At 40.4% G+C, this 24,101-nt stretch overlaps 1 protein-coding gene across 2 annotated transcripts in view; it reads left to right on the forward strand.

The window, feature by feature from the left end:
- The window catches only part of RGL1 (ral guanine nucleotide dissociation stimulator like 1), a 216,103-nt gene that overhangs the window by 133,416 nt on the left and 58,586 nt on the right, over positions 1-24,101 (forward strand). For both annotated transcript variants that reach the window (XM_084866584.1, XM_084866585.1), the window contains one exon: positions 6,944-7,152. In XM_084866584.1, the coding sequence (XP_084722710.1) occupies positions 6,944-7,152 (209 nt within the window). The remainder of the gene's footprint in view (positions 1-6,943; positions 7,153-24,101) is intronic.

The following is a 24,101-nucleotide window of genomic DNA, read 5'->3' on the forward strand; positions in this document are numbered from 1 at the left end:
TCTGCTTCCTTACAGACTTTGGAATCCTTAAAGGAGGACCAGGATGTCAGAAATAGGGATTTATGTCAGAGGAGGTTGAGTCTGTTATGGATTACATTGGGCTGAGCAGATTCACAGCCAGGAGGACTACTATTTTTTAGGAGATTGAAAACACAACTTCCTGTTTCCCCCGGGAGAGTTTCTGGATTCTGTGGGGTGATCTGGGAAACCCTGGAGACTAGATGGTGGAGGGCCGGGATTTCTGTGTGCTAAAACACTGGCTGTGATTTGTTATTACAGCTCCTTTAGCATTTTCCTGAGGATGAAGAAGGGTATCCTTCATAGAAACCTGACCACATTCTAACATGTGGCTTCAAGCGAAGTCAACTCTTGAGGATCTTGTAATGTTTTTAGAGTGCCCTCATTTGTATGCACATGCTCCTGTACCTGTCCCTCCATCACACATCTGTTTTCTTAGCTCAGAGACATACCTTTCTGTCTTCTATAAGATCAATGTCATAGTGACAATGCAAATCCCTTCACTGCAGTATACACAGAATGAGAAAAATGTTCCCCTGGGCAGTGGTGTGCTGAGAAGTCAGCTCTCCAGAGCAAAAGTCCTGATTTATAGTCCATTTGCTGATTTCCATAGTGTAAATTTCTACCATGGCTGAATTCAAGATACCAACACAGTGTCACTGAACATGGAAGCGAGACAGAGTGTGTGCAATTGGTTCTTGCAAGTAATACCAGCTGGCTCCAGCACACCGCTGGCTAGACCTTGGTATGTTTGCACAGTGAGTTGGTAGGTCCATATGTTGGCATATATATGAAACTGGTGGTGAAGGTTTCTTCTGGGTTCTCTGCCCAGAGATGCCGCCACAGATGAGGTGATGTGTGAATTTGCCACATGTGCAGGTGCTTCTCCTGGTGCTTGACATCTGTACTCTTGGAACCCTCTTGACTTTGGTCTTCTTCCAGGTGCCACGCCTGGGAGAGCGAAACCATTTTCATTGATGTAACTTCTGCCTATTTCCATCTTAGACCCCATCTCCCCACCTTTTAGATTATAACTTCCTATTGGACTGTCCCATGGAAAATCCCAAAGGGGCTTCTAAATTGGAATTTAGTACCTCTGCCCCACAAAAATCTGCCCCCCCCCCCAACTTCTGGGTGGTACCATTATCTCTCCAGTCATCCACTACATGAAATTAGGTAAAGATTTTGAACTTTTTATTTCCCTTCATCTTCATCCTCTTCCAATTCCTGAATATTCCCTAAATATGCCCCCTCCCACCCCCCACTTGCTCTATCCCCTTGCACAAGTAAGACCTATCTGGATTTGCTTCCTGGAGTCTCAACAACTTTCCTACTGACTCTCAATTTTAAGCCTCCCATCCAATCTGTCCACACTGAGATTTCTCTGGCCATGTTTACACCTACAGAAAATGGAGTCTCACTCCTTGGGTTTTGCTCTGAAGCCCTGTCAGGTGGTATCTTGCTGACTCTGTAAACAAGATGACATTTCCTCTATCACATTGCTCCCGCAATCAAGATCCCCTCACCCTTCACACCTTTTTCCCCTCTTAATGTCTTCGGGCTGGTCTCCTGCCTGCTCTGCCCTCCTAACATGTTAACTCCCACTCTGACTTAAAATCCAATGCAAGCATCACCTGCTCAGGAAGCCTTTTTTGATGCAGCCTCTATCCTGGCTCCTTCCTGGTTTTTCTATGGTATCTGCCTATCACTTTCTGCCATTTTACTCATGTTGCGTCTTAATGGCATCTTTGTGTCCTTTTCTTCCATCATACGAACAACTTCGGTGTCAGAACTACACTCTCTTTCCTTTATATCTGTGCTGCCTTGCACAGTGCCTGGCACATAGTGCTGTCAAGCTAATGTGTGGTTGAATAAGTAGATGAGTAAATGAATGAGAGATCCATTGTGAACCCTTCGTATGCACTTAGTGTAGGGTTGCCAGACTTACCAAATAAAAATACAGAATGCCAAGCTAAATATGAAATTCAGATAAACAAAAAAAAAAATTTGTGTGAGTAGGCCCTAAACACTGCTTGGGACATACTTATACCCCCAAATTATTTGATCATTTGTTATTTACCTGAAACTAAAACTTAATTGGGAGCCCTGGCAGACCTAACCTAGTAAGAAAAAAAATAAGTGAGTTCACCCAATGTAGAAGTCCACACAGGGCAGAAGACATTGAGCTGGGGTCACCCCCGGGTTTTGTGTAGACTATGTCTCACATCTCTGAATGGTCCACGTGTAAACATCTCACTGTATTCAGATGCACTGGCTTAGCCAATGACACTGCTGTGTGCTGTTATGTACATGTACTGTTGCTTTGCTCGGCAAGGTCATTTATTCTGTCCATATTTGGGCGCTATGGATAGATGATCGGAGTTTATTTGGAGTCACCTCATGGCATTTCCTGTCCTCTCTGTGGTTCCTTGGTGTTCTCAGTGGTGGTTGCAGGCATTTGAAAAGGGAGTATAAATGAACCTGTGTTGCTCTGAGGTGAATGGAGAGACGCAGTGTGAACGGAGAGACGCAGTGTGTACTCTATCTTCCTAAAGTCTCTAACACCTTGGAGGTGGGTGTTGGATTTTCTTAAGGAGTTGTGACTGGAACAGTACTCACTCCTCCTCTGCTCCGGCAGGATGCCTGGGAGCTGATGTGCTGCAGACAGAGCATGACCTGGAGAAGGACTTCACACCGCCTCCAGGCTAACGGGCTGTTTATTTGGCACACTCCCTGATAGGGTATCAGATAACTGATGCATTCTTTTGATTGAAGGATGCTTGTTTTTTTTTCAAGTTGGAAACACCCAACTTGTTAACAGTTTATGTTTTAGAAATGAAGGAGTATGTTTCTCCATGACTGGAGACAGAGCTGAAATATGGCACATTTCATCTCCCACATCCTCTTTCTCCTGTCTCCCTCATGCCAAAATTGATAATTATGAAAATTCCATGGCAGTCTTAGATATTTATCCCTTAGGAGTCAGACATATTCTCTTAAGAGAGAGCTGAATTCTAATGGCGGAAAGATTGGCCAAAAATACAGTCATGAAACATTTTTGTGGCCTCAGTATCATGATCTTGTCAGGAAAGCGATGGTCTCTGATTAAATCCAGATTGAGCTGTTTCCTGTTAGCGTGCTAACGCAGAGGGCAGGCTCAGCCCTCCCCGCCTTGCCTCTAAGTCTGGGTTATTAAACACTTGTCTGCCAAGCCCCTCCCCCCTTCACTTTTCTTTTAAACTAGAATTCAAAGGTATTGAGATATTACAAACAAAAAGATCCTAAAGCCTCTTAAAAGTGTTAAGTAGCTCTAAAGTCTCTTTAAAAGGTTATGAATATTTTGCTGCAAAAATGAAACCAACATTTTAGTTTCTCCAGTCTGACCATAAGGCAGAGTGTATATTTTCTTTTATGTTTCACTTTTGTATAATTTTATTTCAAAATAACTTCAGGAAACAGCAGATAGATATTACTTTTAAGTTTTTGTTCTCCATTTTGAAAATGTACTTTATTTGAACGTTGGTAATTAGGACCCATCTTCAAACACCTCATCTTCCCCTTGCTGTAGCAAGTAAATATTAGGGTGCTGAGCAGATGTGCAAAAGGTGACATTGGGCAAGTGTCCTGACACCCTAACATGCATTGTTAATTTGGGGGAGAGTAAGTTTAGGCACCAGAGCAATTCCTGTACTGCGGTTCGTGACATTGTCATTGATGCTCACTCATCGCCCTTCGAGAAGGATTTAAAAAATATATATCTTTTTATTGATTTCAGAGAGTAAGGGAGAGAGAGAAACATCGATGATGAGAGAGAATCATTGATTGGTTGCCTCCTGCACGCCCCCTCCAGGGGATGGAGTCTACAACCCGGGCATGTGCCCTGACCAGGAATCCAACTGTGGCATTCTGGTTCATAGGTTGACATATTTTTTCAGAGGAAAAGTCGTGCTGAAAGGAAGCGACTGGGTTAATGAGCACCATGATTTCATTCCCAAGGGAGAACGTGGCTTCCTGCCAAGCCCGCTTTCTGGCAGGAAAAGGGACCCACTTCATCAGGTCCTCTGACAGGCGTTTTTCTCTGTGTTTTGAGTTTTTAGCCACATTAATGCTCAGTGAAAAATTCGTTCTTTTAAATAGTTATTACTTTCAATAAGGAAGGATTTAGTTTTAAATTGGAATTTGTGTTGTGAGTAAAATAAGGATCATCAAATTACAGAGCTGTTCGGTAAGGGAACCCTGACATTGTCACAAGGTAAGGAAGCGTGATGTAGAATTAAAGCGTGAACATTCCCGCAGACTGAGAAGCCCTTCCTTTCCTTCTTGTTGTTAACAGCTGACACTGAAGTATACTCTTTGACTATCACTTTTTAATATTATCAGGCTGGTAAGTATTTTGACCACGTCTTTCAAAATGACTAAGTAAAACACGCAAAATATCCCTAAATTTTGATAGTAAGAGAGGTCAAAGAACTATAGATATTTTTATAGAAGATAAAAATTAACATTACATTTGGTCTTCATTTTTCTTTCTTTTAAATGAGAAGTGACAAATATGAATTAAGTTTTACATGCATCCCAATGACTTACTAAGCTAACATTTCCCCTAACTTTGTTCATTCTAACATTCTATTAGATACTGTGAGAATAAAGGGAAGTTCACTTGCAAATGTATGTCATATACCTACCCTTCTCTTGGAGTTTCATAACATGCTAGCATATGAAAGACATTAAAAGATGCTAAAGGGAAGCCATGTACTTGACTTTAACTCTATAGCTCCCAGACTTGACCTCAGCCCCTTTTGATTTGGAATGAGTATTTTATACTATACACGTAGGTCACCACTGTACCAAGTAGTTAACAATGTAATTAGGCTTTGAAACCTATATCTTTTTCATTTATTGCTTCTGGATAATGTTAATTGAAGCTCCTGGGAGACAGACAGGAAATATTAGGCCTGCTCTGAAAGTATACACACAGTGATCAAGAACAGTTACTAGGCCACGATCTGAATCACAGGCCTAAGGAAACATTTGGTATTTTGCTTGAATCAGACCCCTCTTTTTAGTATCATCCATAATTAAATACAGAGCCACCAGTCCATAGGCTGGAGTGCTTACATGAATTCCTGCTGGCAGTTAGACATGATGACACTTAGCTGTTTTAACCCCTCGGGCAGAGATTGCCACACTTTGGTTTTATAGAAAGCAATATCGCCTGCTAGTTTCCTTCCAGTGCTTTAGCCTCTGACAGGCCAGATGAAGAAAAAGCAAGCATGCTACGTCGTAAGCACATGTCTCCATTTAGAGATCCAGTTCTTTACCCATCTTTTAATTTTCACATGTTTGAATATTTCAATTGAGAAGAATTTGATATAAAACCATTCGAATTACAATTCAGAGAAATTGCCTGGTGAGTCTTTGCTTTGATCACTTGGAACGATCACGTGGTTTAGGAACAGATTGTCTGGGTAGGTCATCTTCCCCCGCACCTGTGAAGGACAAGTTAAGCTTTGAATACTGCATCTCTGTAAACTTTGATAAGCACAGATTTACTGCAGAATGGCATATCTGTATTGTTCTTTAACCTAATTATCTTCCTTCATACTCAGTTTTTAAGCTGTACAGATTTTATCACTAATCACTTCTTAGTATTATGGTTTGTTTCCAAGGTGCAGTTACACCTACCAGTATTATTCACAGTTTCATTTTCATGTGACAGTTACTTCTCAAGAACAGATTTATTCTCTTGGGCAATGCAAGTCTCTAGAAGTAAGGGGCCATTCTCCCCACCCTTTTTATTACTCCCCAGAGATCAGCCCAGGGCTGTTTGGTATGGCCACTTCTTAGTCTACTATGTTGACTGCTGATGAAGAACATCAGATCACGGTCAGATCTCCATAGATTTCCATGGAGAACATATGCTTACCATGGCTGATTTCTCAAGTTATCAGCATGATGTCAACTGGCTTACAATTTAGCAATCAGATGTCCAAAGCCAGTGTGAGTTGGCTCCAGCTCACAACTGTGGGTGATGTCTTTAAGAAGGAGATTGAACAGCCTTATAGATACAGAGAACAAACAGACTGATGCCAGAGGGAAAAGGTTTAGGGGTGAGTGAAATAAGATAAGGGGATTAAGAAGTACTGATTGGTCATTACAAAATAGGATGGGGATTTAAGGTAAAGCGGAGGGAATATAGTTAACAATAATGTAATAACTATGTATGGTGCCAGGTGGTCAATTGCATTATTGGAGGGAACACTTTGTACACTTGAAACTAATACAAAATAGCATTGAATGAAAACTGCAATAATTTTTTTTTTTTTACAGCTCAGCCAAGCATGGCTCAGTGGTTGAGCATCAACCTATGAGGTCAGGGCTTGATTCCTGGTCAGGGCACATGCCCAGGTTGCTGGCTCTATTCTCATTATGGGGCATGCAGGAGGCAGCCAATAAATGATTCTCTCTCATCATTGATGTTTCTATTTCTCCTTCCCTCTCCTTTCCTCTCTGAAATCAGTAAAACTATATTTAATTTTTTAAAAAGGATGAATTTGAACACTTACCATGGAACAGTACAAAGGAAATGATTGATACCATTTGCTAAACTTGCTCCTGGGATTATTGAGAACATCCTTGATAAAATATGTCAGTAACCCAGTTTTTGATAGGAGAGTAAATAGAAGCAAATGTAACCATGATGAAGTAGTACCTCTACTTCTAGAGAGGAAGGAAACACACACCACCACCACCAGCCCCTCTATTCTACCACACCTACAGGTGAAGGGATGGCCTTACATGGCTTGTAGGGAAATTAAATAAGAGCAAGGGAAAGCGTGACTGGCTCTGATTCAGCTCTTCAGCTATCACAGTTTTCCTTCACTGTGCTATTTCTCCTACTAATAACCCTGCATTTATTGTACAGGTGGAAGGGGACCAGCTCCCTCCGGGACACACCGTCAGCCAGTATGAGACCTGTAAGATCCGGACCATAAAAGCCGGCACCTTGGAGAAGCTGGTGGAGAACCTGCTGACAGCGTTTGGGGACAATGACTTCACCTATATCAGCATCTTCCTGTCAACGTACAGAGGCTTCGCCTCCACCAAAGAAGTGTTGGAACTACTGCTGGACAGGTAGGAATCGGAAGGTGGGTGAGAGGCGATGGGAATGTAGGACTGTGCAGAGTGAGGGATGAGGCTCTGAATCACCTGCAGTTGGTGCTGAGTGACATGTATGAGAAAGGATTAATGAAGGAGTGGAGCCAATGGCATGGAGATTATTCAGGAGCCACTTATGGTCTATTTGTGATGATGATATCTCATAAAATATCTGTAGGAGTTAGGAGGACTTGCTGTGAATCTAGACTTGATTGTTTATAGAGTTCACTTACTATTTGGCACCCTAGAAGTTTTTTTCCCATGCTTTTATACTTTCATATAATTCCAATAAGTAACTGGAAATTTTATTAGGTTGTGAGATTTAAATACGCTAATATGTGTAAAGTATGGAGCTCAGTGTTAAATCTATAGGAAGCAGCTCATGAATGGTGGCTGTAAAAATGATGATGATGATGATAACTACCAACAACCACTGTGCATCGGCTGCTTTATGGACATGCACATAAATGCCATCCTTGATTTATGTTAAGTCACACGTCACATCTAGTAAAACAGTGTACATTGTAACTCACATACCGATGATTGTATTTCCTCCTTTATTTCTAATTAAACTTTGTCTTTTAAAAAATAAGCCAGACAATTGTTTTAGAATCCTGAGAGTTCATCCAAACCTTTATATTCTAGGGTTTCCTGTACAAGAAAGGAAATGAGATAGGATGTTTTTGTTGGAGTTGTTGAATCCTGATTTTTAAGTAGGTTTAAAAAGTTGACAGTAATATGTCCTCACGTTCAACGTTCGTACACTATCGGAAGGTGTAAAAAACCATATGAATGTTTCCTCGTGGCTACCTTTTCCCAAATAACTTCCATTAGATTTAAAAAATATATAGAAGTAGAAAGAAAAAAATTAAGACAGACCGTAACCTAATTAGGCAGATAATACACATTAAGATTTCAAAAGGAGAAGTAATCCATATACATAGTGAAAAGTTCGAACAATTAAAAAAATTATAAAAGAAAGAAGTAAAAATTTCCTTTTTCTCAAGTCCCATTTCCCAGTCCCATCGCTCCTGGGTGATCACTGCACACCATCGCTTTTGTATTTTTCCAAATTTTGGAGCGCCTATGTATTGGGTCGGCAGCTAAGTAATTGCGGATTTTTTAAAGAAAATCAAAGACAATTTTTTCATGGAACTAAATAACTTTATTCTGTAATGTATTGCCCATTTTGATCAATGACCTTTTGCCATCTTTCAGGCAGCATCATAATCCCACGTTCAAAAAACTTCTGGTTTTTATTAGCAAAAAACTGAATCAGGTACGATTTGACATCATCATCATTATTGAAATTTTTACCATTCAAGGAGTTTTGTAAAGATCGAAACAAAAAGTAATCAGATGGTGCAAGGTCAGGACTATATGGTGGATGTGGCAAAACATCCCAACCAAGCTCCATTAATTTTTGCCGAGTGACCAAAGATGTGTGTGGCCTTGCATTGTCATGATGGAATACAACACCTTTTCGATTTGTCAATTCGGGCCGCTTTTCTTCAACTGCATTGTTTAATTTCGTTAGTTGTTCAATGTAGACATCAGAATTGATCGTTCGGTTGGGTGGTAAGAGTTCAAAGTAGACAATTCCTTTGTAATCCCACCAAACTGATAACAAAATCTTCTTTTGATGAATATCAGCTTTTGATGTTGTTTGAGTTGGTTCACCTGGCCTGCTCCACGATCTTTTCTGCTTGATATTGTTGTAAACAACCCATTTTTCATCGCCAGTTATCAGTCGTTTTAAAAATGGATCATTTTCATTACGTTTCTTTAGCAAATTGCAGCTGCTAATGCGTTGCGTTAACTGTGATTCTTTCAGTTCGTGAGGAACCCATGTATCGAGTTTTTGAACATAGCCAAGTTGTTTTAAGTGATTTTCAATGCATGTATGTGATACATGAAGCTTCTCTGCAATCTCACGTGTTGTACTGTGACAGTCCGAATTGATTATTGCTTTGATTAGGGCGTCATCAACTTCAACTGGACGACCAGAGCGTTTTTCATCTTTGAGTGAAAAATCACCAGAACGAAATTTGGCAAACCAATTTTGACACTGCCGTTCTTTTAAGGCTTCGTCACCATAAACAGCACATAACTTTTTATGAGCTTGCGATGCGTTTTCCCTTTGCGGAAATAAAAAATCAAAATATGATGAAAATGTTCCTTTTGATTTTCCATTTTTCAACGAACGCCAAACGAAAACTACAAAACAGATCAAAAAACTTTTTTTACTGATTAACAGCTGAATAGCCAACTATCAAATAACAAAATGTGTTTTACATTTTACTACGTCTGCAAACCTAAAAATTCAACTGAAGCCATATATGTGTGAAACCCGCAATTACTTAGCTGCCGACCCAATACATTTACAGATATGCACATTTATTTAGATATGTGTCATGCACATAATATTACATATACTGGTAGATTATACACTTAAGTATGATATAAATAGAATCATAATACATAGTCTGTTTTGAAATTTTTCTTTTCCATTATTATTACCTTGGAGATTTTTTTTGTTATTAAGGGAATTAACATATATAAATGGGCTTATTGGAACAGTGCTGACATTTTGAAAGCTCAAATAAACTGTTATTATTTCAAAATCAGCACATGTAAGTAGATTTACCATATTATTTTTTATTGAACTGATTTTTCTATAGATAGACAAGTAAGCTCTCCCCAGTTTTTTAATTAAAATTTTTTTAAACAATGCTGTAAATAGTGTCTTTGAATATGTATCTTCCGAGTATCTGTTTGAGAATTCCATAGAATAATTTCATGGAGGAGAGGTTGATAGGTCAAAATGTCTTACCACTTTATAATGTGAGAGATATTGCTAGATTGCCCTCCAAACGGCTGCACCAACCACACTCCTGTCCACAGAGGAGGGGGCACTTTTCCTACACCCTTGCCAACTCTGCCATTGGAACTGTCTCTAGCATGATCTGTCCACTGAAAAATAACTCGTTGTTTTTAAACATGTGTTTCTTACATTTATGAGTGAGGTTTAGCATTCTTTAAAATACTTACCGGGGCGTTTGTGTTTTCTGTGAACTGTCTTTGCATATCCTTTACTTATTTTTAGTTTGGGCTATTGTCATCTAATTATTGGTTGTTTAATTACAACTATTTGTATATTAACAAAATTGGTGTTTTGCTTATCATATGTTGGAAATATTTTTCCTTGGGCTCAAAAGTTATTTATTAAAATCTTTTTTATGAAGACATTTAAATATTTTTCTGCAATTGTATCTTGGTTTTACGAAAGGCCTTTTAATAATCAAGTTCTATTCCAATGGAAATAAGATTATTGATAACAGTGGGTTTTTCTCAAGATATTTTCCTCATAGATGCATCCAGAGTGAAATCATTTGGACAGTATGTTCTGTATATTCAGGGGCATTCACAAGATAATCCCTCCTTATCATGCATTGATCTGGTTATAGTAACTCTGGACTTAGGAAGTCCTGTAGATTTTTGCATAGCAGTACTTAAAATACTAAGCCTGGAGTGTAAACCTGTGGGATTAGTGAGTCATTTTTTTTCATAGCTTGTTTGCGTGTATAATACCTCTCACCTATAAATAGAACCTGAAGAATTATGTGAGTTTCTCTTTGCTATTCTATATTTAAAAAAAGGCTGAAGTATGCTAACTGTTGGCAGGCAGGAGGAGGAAATAGGTCAACCCATCAGAACTCCTGCAGAGTTTTTTTGGAATGGGTGATCTCTTCTACTTCTGGGGTAACTCCATTGATTATTGGCTACAGATGGCCACAATCAGTAAAGGAGCACGTGTGAATTCCAGCTGCTCACCACAAGCAGTGGACAGACACACAGGAACTAGAGTGTTTAGTCTATGACTGGTGGACATCCAGCTTTTATTTGATGATTTAAAAAAAATCTTCTCTTTGTTCTTCTATAATAGACATTTTTAGATTTTTAAAATATTAACTAGATGACAGTGATTAAATAACAGAATCAATATGAATTCTAATTCCATTTAAGTAAACAGTCACTTAAAGTATAACTAAATGAAGAGTTAAAGTTTATTTTGAACCATTTGGATGTGCCAGGGCCTGGCCTTGAATTTAACCTCATAGTATGTTTTTCCTTGCTTCTGAAGTGAGTGGAATCAACAAGTACTGATGAAACGGATATATAAGGCTTGGTTGGTTCTCACTGTGGTGGTGAATTTGCTGAGAAGCTACTAGTACTTACGCTTCAGGAACCCTCACTTACAGCCCCCCTCTACATAACTTATATTCATAATTTTGTATTCTTTTTCTTCAAGAGGACCCCTAAGATTACATATGCTGACCTTGCAAAACCTGGATCCACCCTGAGAACTTAATATTTTACTGAAAAAGATAAGGTTTACATTTGTGAAACAAGTAGACAACCACTTAAGATGGTATAAAAATGAAACTCTAACATGCTCTGAAGAAGTTCAGAGAAATAAACCCCATTTATTTTGTTTCCTCTGCAGAAATCTGGAGTTGTCCAGATATGTACAAACTTTAACATGAGTATTTCTTCCTCACTCCATTTCCTACTCACACTTAGATCTTATGACCAGATGTTAATGTTGGTTTCATTTTAATAAAAATTCAGATTCTGTACAACACTGGGTTCTTAAATTTATTTAGGGGGATTTTAATGTCTATAATTGGGAGGTAAGCGATTAAGTTGCATGAGCTTACCTTTTCTGAATGTTTTTATTTAGTTTAGAGGGAGAAGAAAAGAGAGGTGGGGAGAGAGAGAAACATTGATTAGCTGCCTCACCCCCTACTGGACATGTGCCCTGACCAGGAATGGAACCCTGGTGACCTTTTGGTCCATGGGACATTCAACTAACTGAGCCACTTAGCCAGGCAATATGTTAAGTAATTATAGTTTCTTGTTAAGTAATTATAGTTAGACTTGTTTGTGAGTCTCTGGTGTAATTTTAAAAATAATTTATCTTGGTTTTATAATAATATGTTGCTTATCTTTTGTGAAATCAACACTGAAAAGCTATTGTAGAATGTGCTAATCCTAACCAACCAAGAATGGATTGAAGGCAGATGCTGCAGTATTTATTTTCATCCAGAGAAGAGCTTATTTGGGGTCAAGCTTTGATTTTCCTTAAGACTTCCAATCACACCGCTTTTCTTCTATGGAACTGTTTGCTTTCTGTGATTTAAAAAAAAAAATCTTTTTATAATTTTTTTTATTCTGTTAATGTGAGCCTTTGTGTTTGACCAGTAGACAGTGGTTTAAGTCCCGCGGACCACCACCCCCCCCCTCCCCCCCCCCCCCCCCCCCCCGGCTAATTCCATGTGTTTGCGTTACCCTATACTTGGGGTGATCAGCAATTCCCAAGGAATCCTGCTTTCTGTGCTGCTCACCATGGCTCAGAGTTAATTCTAGGGCTCACTGGCTTCCTTTCAGTCTGAGAGAAAGTTTTGTGGTTTAGTTGTTTGTGTTGGGGCTTTGAGATTTTATCTTCTCTAACTTTAAACATACATTCCACTTAAAAATATATTCTTCCCACCACACCATTAAAAAAATATAAGGGAGGAAGTTTCCTCTGAAAATACTCAACGTCAAGTGCAGGGAGAAACCTAACTCAGCTAGTGATCCTCACTGAGAGCCTAGAAGTGTTTGTAAAAACATCTTGAATTTTCTTCAGGCAGCTGTCACATTAGCTACTTTTGGGATATTTCTCAATTCTCTTTTTCTGCATCTCTCATAGCAGAAATAAGCAGGATGCTAAGAACGGGCAGAATAGGGGTGAACGAGGTCCCCAGAAAGTCACTGATGGCACTCAGGCCGCAGTTTGGAAAGGACTGAGCAGGAACCTGAGTTACCCCTTCGTTTCAAGGGCATTCTCCAGGGAGGACTTGTGGAGGGGACTAAGGTGGCAGCCACCGTGAACATGATGCTTTAAGACCAGTGGCTTGAATTTGCTTACTTAGCTCACAGAGAGGGGTCTTTGAACTTATTTCCTCTTCCCATGTTTGCTTGCCATGAGTTTTCGTAGACATTATCTCACTTAGTTCATCCGTCATTACATTACTCCCATGTTTACAGATGTAAATGTTGAGGCATAGAAACATTCAATCAGTAAGTGGCAGAGCTGGAATTAAGACCTCCATCTTTCTGACTTGGAAGCTCTTTATGACTTTATTTTATTTATTTTAAATCTTGATTGTTGAAAGTATTACACATGCCCTCCCCCCACTGACCTCTTCTAGCCTGCCCCGGCCCCCCACCCCAGGCCTTCACCACACTATTGTCTGTGTCCAGGAGGGAGATGGGGGAGCTTTTTTCAAGCACAGCATCTCACCTTGCATGATTTGTCACTGCTGGGTCTGTGTATCTGGAGCGTTTCTGTTTATTTGATGTGCTCAGGCCAAATCCCCTGACCCGAATCTGCTCCTTCCTAAAGAAAACTCTTCTTGGAGGCTAGGGATAGCAAATGAGAAAGCTTGGGAGGATTTACACAAATATCTTACCCCTATGGGGATGGCAATCTTAAATCCATACTTCATGACACCTGGCGAGGCAGCACCTTCATATGAGAAGATGCTGCACCATTAGCCAGCAGGAAGTGGGGCTGCCCGTGCCAGCAAAGCCAGCATAGAGGGGAGCTGATCAAACATGAAAGGAAAACATTCTGTTTTTTTCCATAGTCTGTCCTAAGTGCCAGATATGCTTCCTTTTCCTCTCAGAGTTTTAGGATGCTTCTGGGGAAAGCAGTTTTCCTGTCTTCGAGTCATGAAAGTTATGGGCAACCCAGGAGTGTAGTGGCTAAGAGCATGGGCTTGGGAGTCAGAAAATGAAATGGACTCCAGTTTCGTGTCCCTCACACTCTCTGCAACATTGGGCAAGCTGCTTTATTTTACCAGCTTCCGTTTCCTTATCTATAAAATGAGAATGAAAAAAAAAAAAAAAAAGCCTTATCTATAGGGATATTCTGAGGTTTAACCTTGGTAATATAAAGTATAGTGGTTGGCAAATACTAAATGCTTACGAGATTACGATTAGTATTTCTTTCTTCATGATGCTTAGCACTCTTTGAAATTGCCTTTCTTATGTATCCTGTTATTTCCCTACCGGCCTCCTATTCAGAGTCATGTCTGCCGTGTTCATTGCTGCACCGTTAGAGAGGAATGCTATTTGGCAGTAGGTGCTTACAAATGATTTGTCTAAAAAATAAATAGTGATTATCATTCAAGCCTGTTATAAGCACTTGTGTTGGAAGGTACAGCAGTGAACATGACCCAGCCTCTGGCTACTTCTCGTGTAAGAGACAGATATGTCTGGAGACTTGTGCCATTGTCAAGGCAGTGAGGGCTCAATGAATATGTTAATTTTTATTTTTTTTATTTTTTTAGAGAATGTTTATGCTCACAGTAAAATTGAGTGAAAAGTACAGAGAGTTTTCATATACCTCCTGCCCCCACACATTCCCCCACTACCAGCACCTCCACCAGAGTGGTACCTTTATTACAATCATTATCACCCAAAGTCCATAGTTTACCTTAGGGTTCACTCTTGATGTTGTACACTCTATGGGTTTGGACAAATATATAATGTTATGTATGCATTATTATTATAGAATCATACAGGGTATTTCCACTGCCCTAAAAATCTTCTGTGCTCTCCCTGTAATCTCTCTCTTCCCCCACCTCAATCCTTGGTGATAACTGATCTTTTTACTGTCTCTATAGTTTTGCCTTTTCCAGAACCTCATATATTATAGTTGGAGTCATATAGCATACAATCTTTTTTAAGATTGGCTTATTTTAAAAAAAATATTTTTTTTTATTGACTTCAGAGAGGAAGGGAGAGGGAAGGAAGGAGGGAAAGAGGGCGGGAGAGGGGGGGGGGGGAGAGAAACATCAGTGATGAGAGAGAATAATTGGTTGGCTGCCTCCTGCATGACCACACTGGGGATTGAGCCCGCAACCCCAGCATGTACCCTGACCAGGAATCAAACTGTGACTTCCTGGTTCATAGGTTGACACTCAACCACTGAGTGACACAGGCTGGGCTAAGATTGGCTTCTTTTGTGTTGTAACATGCAATTAAAGCTTCTCCATGTCTTTTCATGGCTTGATAGCTCACTTCTTTTTACTGCTGAGTCAGATTCCATTGTCTGCGTGTAGTAGCTTGTTTGTACCTGCTGGAGATATCTTGGCTGCTTTCAGGTTTTGGCAATTATGAAAAAAGGTGCTGTAAACATCCACATACAGGTTTTTGTGTAGACACAAATTGTTAGCTACATTGGGAAACTACCAATGAGCAAGATTACTGGGTTAAATGAGAAGAGTACTTTTAGTTTTGTAGCAAATTGCTAAACCGTCCTCCAAATGGACCATAACATTTTGTATTTATTGCTCCGTATCTTTGCTGGTATTTGATATTGTCTTCGTTTTGGATTTTGGCTGTTCTAATAGGTGTATAGTGGTATCTCACTGTATTTTTAATTTGCAGTTTCCAATAGGCATAGGACATTGTACATCTTTTCATGTGCTTCCTTGTCATCTGTTTATGTCCTTGGTGAAGTGTCTGTTGAAGTCTTCAGCCCATTTTTTAATCATGTTGTTTGTTTTTTTATTGTTGTTTTAAGAGGATTTATTTTTATATGTTTTGGGTAACAGTGTTCTAGCAGATGTGTTTTTTGCAAATATTTTCTCCATGGGCTTGTCTTCTAACTATGTTGACATCGTCTTTTGCAGAGCAGCTTTTAATTTTAACAAAGTCCAGCTCATCAATTTTTTTTTTCTTCCATGATTTGTGCCTTTGGTATTGTGTCTAAAAGGTCCTTGTCATGCCCAAGGTCACGTAGGTTTTTTTCCTATGTTATCTTCCAGAGGTTTTATACAATAGTTTTAGATTTTGCATTAGGTCTGTGAGCCATTCGGAGTTCACTTTTGTGAAGGTGCAAAGTCTGTGTGTAGATTCCTCACCCTCACGTCGAAGATCAGTTGACTGTCTGTTGCTCTGCAGTCCTGTGACTAGGTTTGAGTCTTATGATGAGCCTGGGCCCCTGATCTGTGACCTTTACTGGTGTTTCTGAGTTTATGTTCTGTTCTCCCTCAGGGAAAGGATGGCTAGGGGGACCTGGAGATGGGGATTTTCCTTTAGGGAGGTTAGTAAGGCTCTGAGAAAACCCAGTGAGTTAGGCTCTGGGTAACTAGTTTCCCCCGAGAGCAGGTCTTGTGAAGAAGAACTTACGGAGAATGGAGTGCTCTGGGGTATTTCGAAATGGCTCCCTTTCCCATCCCTTTGCTGGAAGCAGGAGGAGATTTTTTCTCTGCTATTTATTGTGAGAACATGGTATAGGTTCTATAGACAACCCGGTGGCTTCACCTATAGTTTTTATCTTTCAGATGTTTCCATGCTGGGCTCTACCAATTCACCAACTACAGTTCAGTTTTTCCTACCTCGGTTGGCTGGTTCCCTTGGGGATCCTCTGTCTATGTCTCCAGTTTTGGAGATCTGATCTCATGTCTATGATGGATCTAAGAAGAGTTGTGGATTTTTCAATTGGTTCAGCTTTTTACTTGTTAATTAGGATAGAATGGCTACTTCTAAGCTCCGTCCATACTAAACTGGGCAGTGGAAGTCTCTTTTGCCCATTTTTAAATTGGGTTGTTTGTTTTATTGTTGTTGAGGTTTAAGCTGTAGCCGATCTTCTCATTTTCTTGACTGAATATGCACCTTTAAGAAAAACCTTTCTTGAAGGCATGCAATAGGAGGTAGGGGAGGCTAGGGGAAGGTTAATGGGGGGAAAAAGGGATATTTATGTACTAATATATGTAATATTTTAAACAATAGAAAAAGAGAAAAAAAGAAAAACATTTCTTCCACTGGGAGCCTTGAGGTGGTCATAGTAATCCTCCTTTCAATAGCTCATAACACACATCCATTCAGCTCTCCAATGCTTTCTTAGCATGAGAAGCTGGGTAAGCATTTTTGAGAAGCATACAATATGTTCCAAATTACTTTTTGTAAAACCTCACTTAAAAATAATTAAGTTTTTTTTAAATTTAATTCTAGAATTAGACTGGGCCCTTGCCAAATATTTCAGTTCATGCTGGCATGCAGTGATCATGAGATCCCCTTCCTTCCTTCTCTTTCAGTAGGAGGCAAGGCTTCTAGTATCTTCCCTCTGCTCTTCCAAGTCCAAAGAGAGGGGCGTTATGAGCAGAGAGCGCTGTAGGGAGCAGATACTGGAATTTAACCTGCTTTGGGGGCCTCACAGCACGTACACTGGTGACCCCAGTACCTTCAGGCGCTGACCTCTTACAACAGGAACACTTATATTAAATGGTACAACTAAACTCATAATATCACTTTTCCTACACTTGGTTTCTTCTCAGAGTCTCTTATGTCTAATTTCTATCATTTATATGGGAAAGTTTTTCAAAATAATGCTATACTATTTTCTTAATTTGTTTATTTTCTTTCTACTCCCTATGTCTCCCCCCAAAATGTAGAAATAGAATCTTTTGTGCATGAAAAAATTGAGGTTTATTTGTCGGTTGGCTCCAGGATGCTCATCCCACTCACAGAGTGGAAAAGCTGTCAGGAAATCCTAACATTGCTTTGTTTCCTTTTCTAACTCAAAATACAGACACATTGCACATCCTGATGAGAGTGAGGGTTTCTTAGAAAACCAAGGCCATTTCTTAAGATTTTTGTTATAACAGATGAGTTTAAATAGGTTTTCTCTAGGTTTGAGTGTTTATGATTCCACAGTCCAGTAACCCTCTGCTGGTATATATGTTGTGGTTAAAAATAAAGGCAGATTGCTGAAAGATAAATTGGATTCAGATCGTATTTCCTGTGACTATTAGGAAGATGAAAGTATTTGCTAATGGAAAAGAAAAGAGGATTATAATAAGAGAATCTCTGAGTATCGAAATGCTTCTAACATCAAAAAGAACATTGAAAACTTGTAGATGGCACGCAATTCATGAAAGGTCCCATGCTCTTCTTGGTAAATGCTTTATTAGGTGAAGACAAGCAATTTAGATAATAAAACTATAGAAAAGATAGCATTTATAATAATTTACATACCCATCTTTGGTGGATGGAATAATGGCCCCCAAACACATCTAGTCTTAATCTCTGGAACCTATGAATATTTTGGATTACATGGCAAAGCAGAATTGAAGTTGCAGATGGAACTAAGGTTACTAACCAGCTGCCTTTAAAATAATCAGATTATTTTAGATTATCTGGGTGGGCCCAGTGTTGTCACAAGGGTCCTGAAATGTGAAAGGTGGAAGGAAAAGAGTCAGAGGAAGAAAATGTGAGGATGGAAACAGGATCAGAGAGACCAGGAATTCTTGTTCAGGGACTTAGTGGTGCTCATGGGCTCAAGAAGCTGAAGGTCAGTTGTTGGTTGAACTTCACCTTTGTTCTGTTCAGGACATCACACCCTGTTCAGCCGTGGCCCACACACTCCGCTTGTGGAAGCGTGATTGCAAACAGAGCGACGGGGCTTAGCCTCAGCGTGACGGGCTTTGTTACCCTTTGCTCCCTGTAGCGACACTGCTTTGGGGAACCAGAAGGCTTAATTTGGCTGTTTTAGAATCCTATTCAACTATAAGCACACAAGGGAGAGTGGAGATAAGTTCTCTTCCCTGCCGGGCTGCTTGCCTTTGGTAAATCTGTCTTTGTTTTTGCCAAGTGGCCCCTGCTGTCACCCCGCAGCACTGTGGGTCCCCCGTGGGAGCCTGGGTGACTGCAGGGCCCTAACTTGACGAGGTGGCGGGTGCTGTCCAAGCAGACACTGACGATGTGTCAGGCTTCCCCACGGACCAGGACCAGGCCAGCTTTCCTTTCTTCAAACTCGAGAAATATGTTTCTGTGAAGTCGCGCGCGCGTGCGTGCGTGCGTGTGTGTGTGTGTGTGTGTGTGTGTTTTCATTTGGCAAAGGGAGGCAGGACATACAGTTACCCTTTTTTAGAAAAGAATGCCAAATTTCTCAGCAGGTTTAAAAAACGTGCTGCTGTTTGGGAATTAAAAAACAAACAAATCCAAAACTGACAAAACACTGAGAGACAGGTGCATATATCTTGAGTGGTGACTGGCCCCTTTTAAACTCAGTTTTGATAATCCAAAAACGGTGTTGCTGTGTTTTTTTGTTTGTTTGTTTGTTTGTTTGTTTTTACCATTTTCTAGCAGTTGGTGGGAGGGGTTGATCACCAATCCCTGTACCAATTTGCTAAAAACGATGGACCCTCTCTATAGGAAAAAAGCTCATCACCTAATGTTGCAAGCTGTTTAGAGATTCCAGACTCGCATGAGTTCATCCATAGGGACTCTGCTGTGACCCCTTTCACCCCCCGCAAAGCCTCTTACATGACAAGGGCAGTGGGGATGGCCATTATGCCGTTATGAGAAGGGCACTGCTCCTAGCTTATATTGTGATAGGGCAAATGTCCTAAGTATGGTTCTGAAACCATATGGTTCTGAAAAATAAATTCATTAATTCCATTAAAGTTATTTAATGGTTTAATCACAGTTACTCTATGTTTGCTTTTTTAAATCACTTTTCTCTCACTTGACATTTCATATTTCACCTTTTGGATTTGTGTGTGAACTTGTGTGTGTGAACTTAACCACTGAGAATGACATGAGGTCCCTTGTCCTGGGAAATGTAATCCCTGTCTTTGGTCTTTGCTGAAGTTGCCAGTAAGCTCCAGTTTAGGTAAAGTGATGATGCTCTGTTGAGTTTTCTTAAGCTTGGAAGTAACCAGTCCTCGCAATGATGGGTACCATGACCTAGCCTGAGATGCACTGCCTGTGATTTTGCATAGGGCATTTCACAGGGCTCCAGAAGAGCTGTTTGTTAGCAGCTTTTTGTGGGTGGGGAAAACCGAGCCACAGGCCCGACTGATTTTTTTTTTAAATATATTTTATTGGTTTTTTACAGAGAGGAAGGGAGAGAGATAGAAAGCTAGAAACGTCGATGAGAAAGAAACATCAACCAGCTGCCTCTTGCACACCCCCTACTGGGGATGTGCCCGCAACCAACGTACATGCCCCTGACTGGAATTGAACCTGGGACCCTTCAGTCCGCAGACCAACGCTCTACCACTGAGCCAAACCAGTCTTGGCTGATTTGTTAATAGTGCATTAATTCATCTTAAACCTGAGGAGAATCCTGACTTGTTAATAACCTTCTGTGATGGTCAGCGTGTTGCCTACTCCCTGGCCCCCAGTCCTACCTAACCTGTGCCTCCTGTTGTCTTTCACTGTGACCGCATGACAGCGTGCTAACAGGACAAATAGGCAGTTGACTGTTCAGTGTTGGTGTGAACTGCAGTGCAGGGAGGGGTGTTGATGAGCCACCATGCTCTGCGGGCAGACGTCCAGCCAGAGAAGAGAAATGGATGACAAGGGGTTGGAATGGAAACTAGAGGAAACCTTACAGCAAGAGTGTGGAGGCCACCATACCTAAGAAATAACCTTAAATTTGATTGAGACAAAAGTTATAGCAAGAGACACCTTTTAGTTTTCTTTCTCTGGATGAATGGTCATTATAAAACCTTTATCTAGTTGTGGTCTCCTCTTTAGGTGGTTGTGGGCTGTGGCTGGGTGAAGGTAGTATTCGCAAGGAACATGTTATAGCATTTTTGTAACTGTCAAGTGAAACAGAAACAACAAGTGCCTTTTTTTTTTTTTCTTTTTTTTTTTTTTCCCTGTTAATGTTGCCTTAACTTGCAGGGACTTCTATGGAGATAATCTGTAGAATTATCTCGAAGGGCAAAGATGCTGGAGGGCCCTTCACGACAAAAGGCCAGAGGGGAGGAGGGCAGCTCTTTCTGGGTCTTCCAACTTTTTCTATCCAAGGGCCAACTTTGCCTAGAGAACCAGATCTTATGAGCAGAAAGCACCCCATGGGGTTCTCTGCTCGGTGTCACTGGCCCCTCCTTTCTTGCAAGGGAACAAGGCATTTTTGCCTTGTTGCCTTTGACCTTTGTCTTCTCCTTGAATTAACTCCACAGTGGTAGCAAGACCTTTCCACGGTAGGTTTGGTGGCCACAACCCAGTTCTAAGGTCAGACTTGGGTGGAGAGGTGCCTGCCATGGAGGCTCTTTCTCAGAGTGATTCAAAACAGCCCCTCACTGATCTGTGGGACGCAGATGGGTCTCGGTCAAGGCTTGGTTTCCAAACATCTGCAGGCTATTTCACCCGAGTCATTCTCCTGAGTCAGGGTCAGCTTCTGCACATTTTTCTCATACCTGACCTGTGTTCTTGCAGGTCAGGTAAAGAGAAATGTCTCAGATGTTCACAGGCTGGGGCTAGTTAGGAAAGCGAAGACTCCCCGAGGTCCTTGAGTCAGCAGCTTCATGTGAGGTCTCTCTCCTTCACTTCCTCCTCTCTGTTCTCTCATCTTCCCCAGCGTCTTCCCTTCTCTTCCCTCCGAGCCTTTCTTTTATTTGTGGTAGGAGAGGATATCAGTTCATTTGTTTAGCAAATATTAATTGAGTGTCTAGTCTAGGCTCAGGGGTTATGGCAGTAAGCAAGATAAAACCCAAGTCCTTACCGTGACCCATGATCTGTCTCTGTCACCTCCACGCCTCATCTTATCCCCCTTCGCTTACTGTCTCTCCTTGCTCATTGGCCTTCTTGTCACTCTGACACTGCAGCCAGGCCCTTGCATTGGCTCTCTCTTCCTGGAGAGATCTCAGAAGCCCACTCCTTCACCTTCTAGAGCATTTTACTTAATTGTCTCAATCACATTGGACCTTCGCTGAATACCTCCTGTGAAGTAGCCACCTCTGACCCCCCAATCATGTCCAATCCATACCAGCTTTCTTTTTCTCCACTGCACCTTTTACTGTCTGACTTAGCCCATGTCAGCTAATTACATACACCAACATTTATTGTCTATCTCCCTCCACGACTATGTACATGCCATGAAAATAGGGGACGTGGTTTGTTCATCGCTGTATTTCCAGTGCTCGGAATAGGACCTGGACTTGGGTCTTAGGAAATAGTCATTGGATTAAGACAAAACGAGTGAAAGAATAAATAACCGAGTGAATGAATAAAAAGCTCAATGTTTCTAACCTCAAAGAATTTATAATCTGGTGGGGGAGAGACATAGAAAAAATAAACAAAATAACCACAGCTGTGTGGTTGGGCAGTGACTCAGATGCTGGTAAGTCTGACTATCCAGGTTATAATCCCTGCCCCACTTATTAGCTAAATTTTCAAGGGCAAATTACTTCAGCTTTCTGGGCCTCATCTTCTCATCTACTAAATAGGAATAATAATAATAATAATAATAATAATAATAATAATACCCTAGGAGATTTCTGTGAAAATAAAATGAAAACAAAAAAATTAAATAAAGTGCTCAGCACAGTGCCTGGCGTACAATAAGCTCTTGGCAATTATTAACTGCTATTATTATTAGATGACTTGCCAGAATCAAGTGGAGCTTGAAAGGTTCTTCAGGACTTCGCCCATCCTGGTCTAGGGTTACTGAGATGTTTCTGTTTGGGGGCAAAGGTTGGCAAGGTTCCCTCCCAGAAAGATTGTCCCTGACCAGTGTCATATCTCAGGAGTTCTTTGAACCACGAATATCCTTGGTCCTCCCTTCAAACACATATTAAACACTTCATCTGCCCAGATGGGCTCTATACAATACACCTACCCCCCTGGAAAAAAAAACAAACAAACACAAAAAACTGTTTCCTGTTTAAATATTAGCAATCAGTTAAACATTATGTTGTTGTTGTTTTTTTTTTTTTTCTTCTTTTTCTAGTAATTTTTAGGCTGCAGTAAATAATTGCTGAAGGCTCTACTTTAGGAGATACTTGTAAATCTGCCTTTCCCCTTGTGATACAGAGAAAACCATGTCAAAAGTCATTCTGACCTTTTGTTTTTTAATTTGTTTTCTGAGTTACCATTTAATAAAGGGCAGTTTCTCAGTGGTAAGCCTTCTTAAGAGGTTGGAGCTTTGATCTCAGATCCTGGGAGGTTTTGCAGAAATTGGAGGTGACATTGTTGGCAGTTTGTCTGTAGCTATTCTACTGCCATTAATTAAACACAAGCATCCACACGCCCTTTATTTACTCCCCTGGTGTCAATGAATTGAACTTGACTTTGGTTTTTGCTGGGAAGCTGTGAGAGGGTCCAGGAAACATCAAAGGAATGCTCTTAATCTAGTAAAATGGACTCTCAAATACCCTAGCTCGAACATTAAAGAGTTCTTGATTCCAAAGCTGGTCTAGGTTCTTTACTGTAAAGCATTAATTCTCCTTAATGATAAGAAAAGTTCAGGGGCAAATAATCCCCAGTCCATAAGTCCCTGGCACTTTAATTTTATTTCACTTCTAAAGGTCTCTTTTGTAAAATTCTATATTTATACTGAGTGGCCAGATTATTATGATCTCTGAACACATAATAATCTGGCCTTTCAATATATATATATTAGAGACCCAGTGCATGAATTCATGCATGGGTGGGGTCCCGCCAGCCTGGCCAGGGGGATGGGACATGGGCTGTTGGTCGGCCTGCCTGCTGGTGGAACTCCTGGTCGGGGGAACAATTTGCATATTAGCCTTTTATTATATAGGATATATACTGAGTGGCCAGATTATTATGCATTCAGAGATCATAATAATCTGGCCACTCAGTATATATCACTCTGTTTTTGTTTTTCTTTTTGCATTTTCATACTGCTTACACCTTCATGAACTCAACTTAAAGGTCTTAAAACTTTATTTCTTTTGTGTCTTAAATTTTTGCAAGAGTTACAGCTATCCTAAAGCTTTTTTATGCTCCTAAATCTTTAGAAATGAAGGCACAGATAGGCTAAGACACTTGTGTAATCAGGTGGTGCCTTTGCAGAACCTAGTAGCTGAAAGGTCCATTGTTATATATGC

Source organism: Pipistrellus hanaki, assembly GCF_964339955.1.
Source record: "Pipistrellus hanaki genome assembly, chromosome: 18".
In the NCBI taxonomy this organism is placed as follows: Eukaryota; Metazoa; Chordata; class Mammalia; order Chiroptera; family Vespertilionidae; genus Pipistrellus; species Pipistrellus hanaki.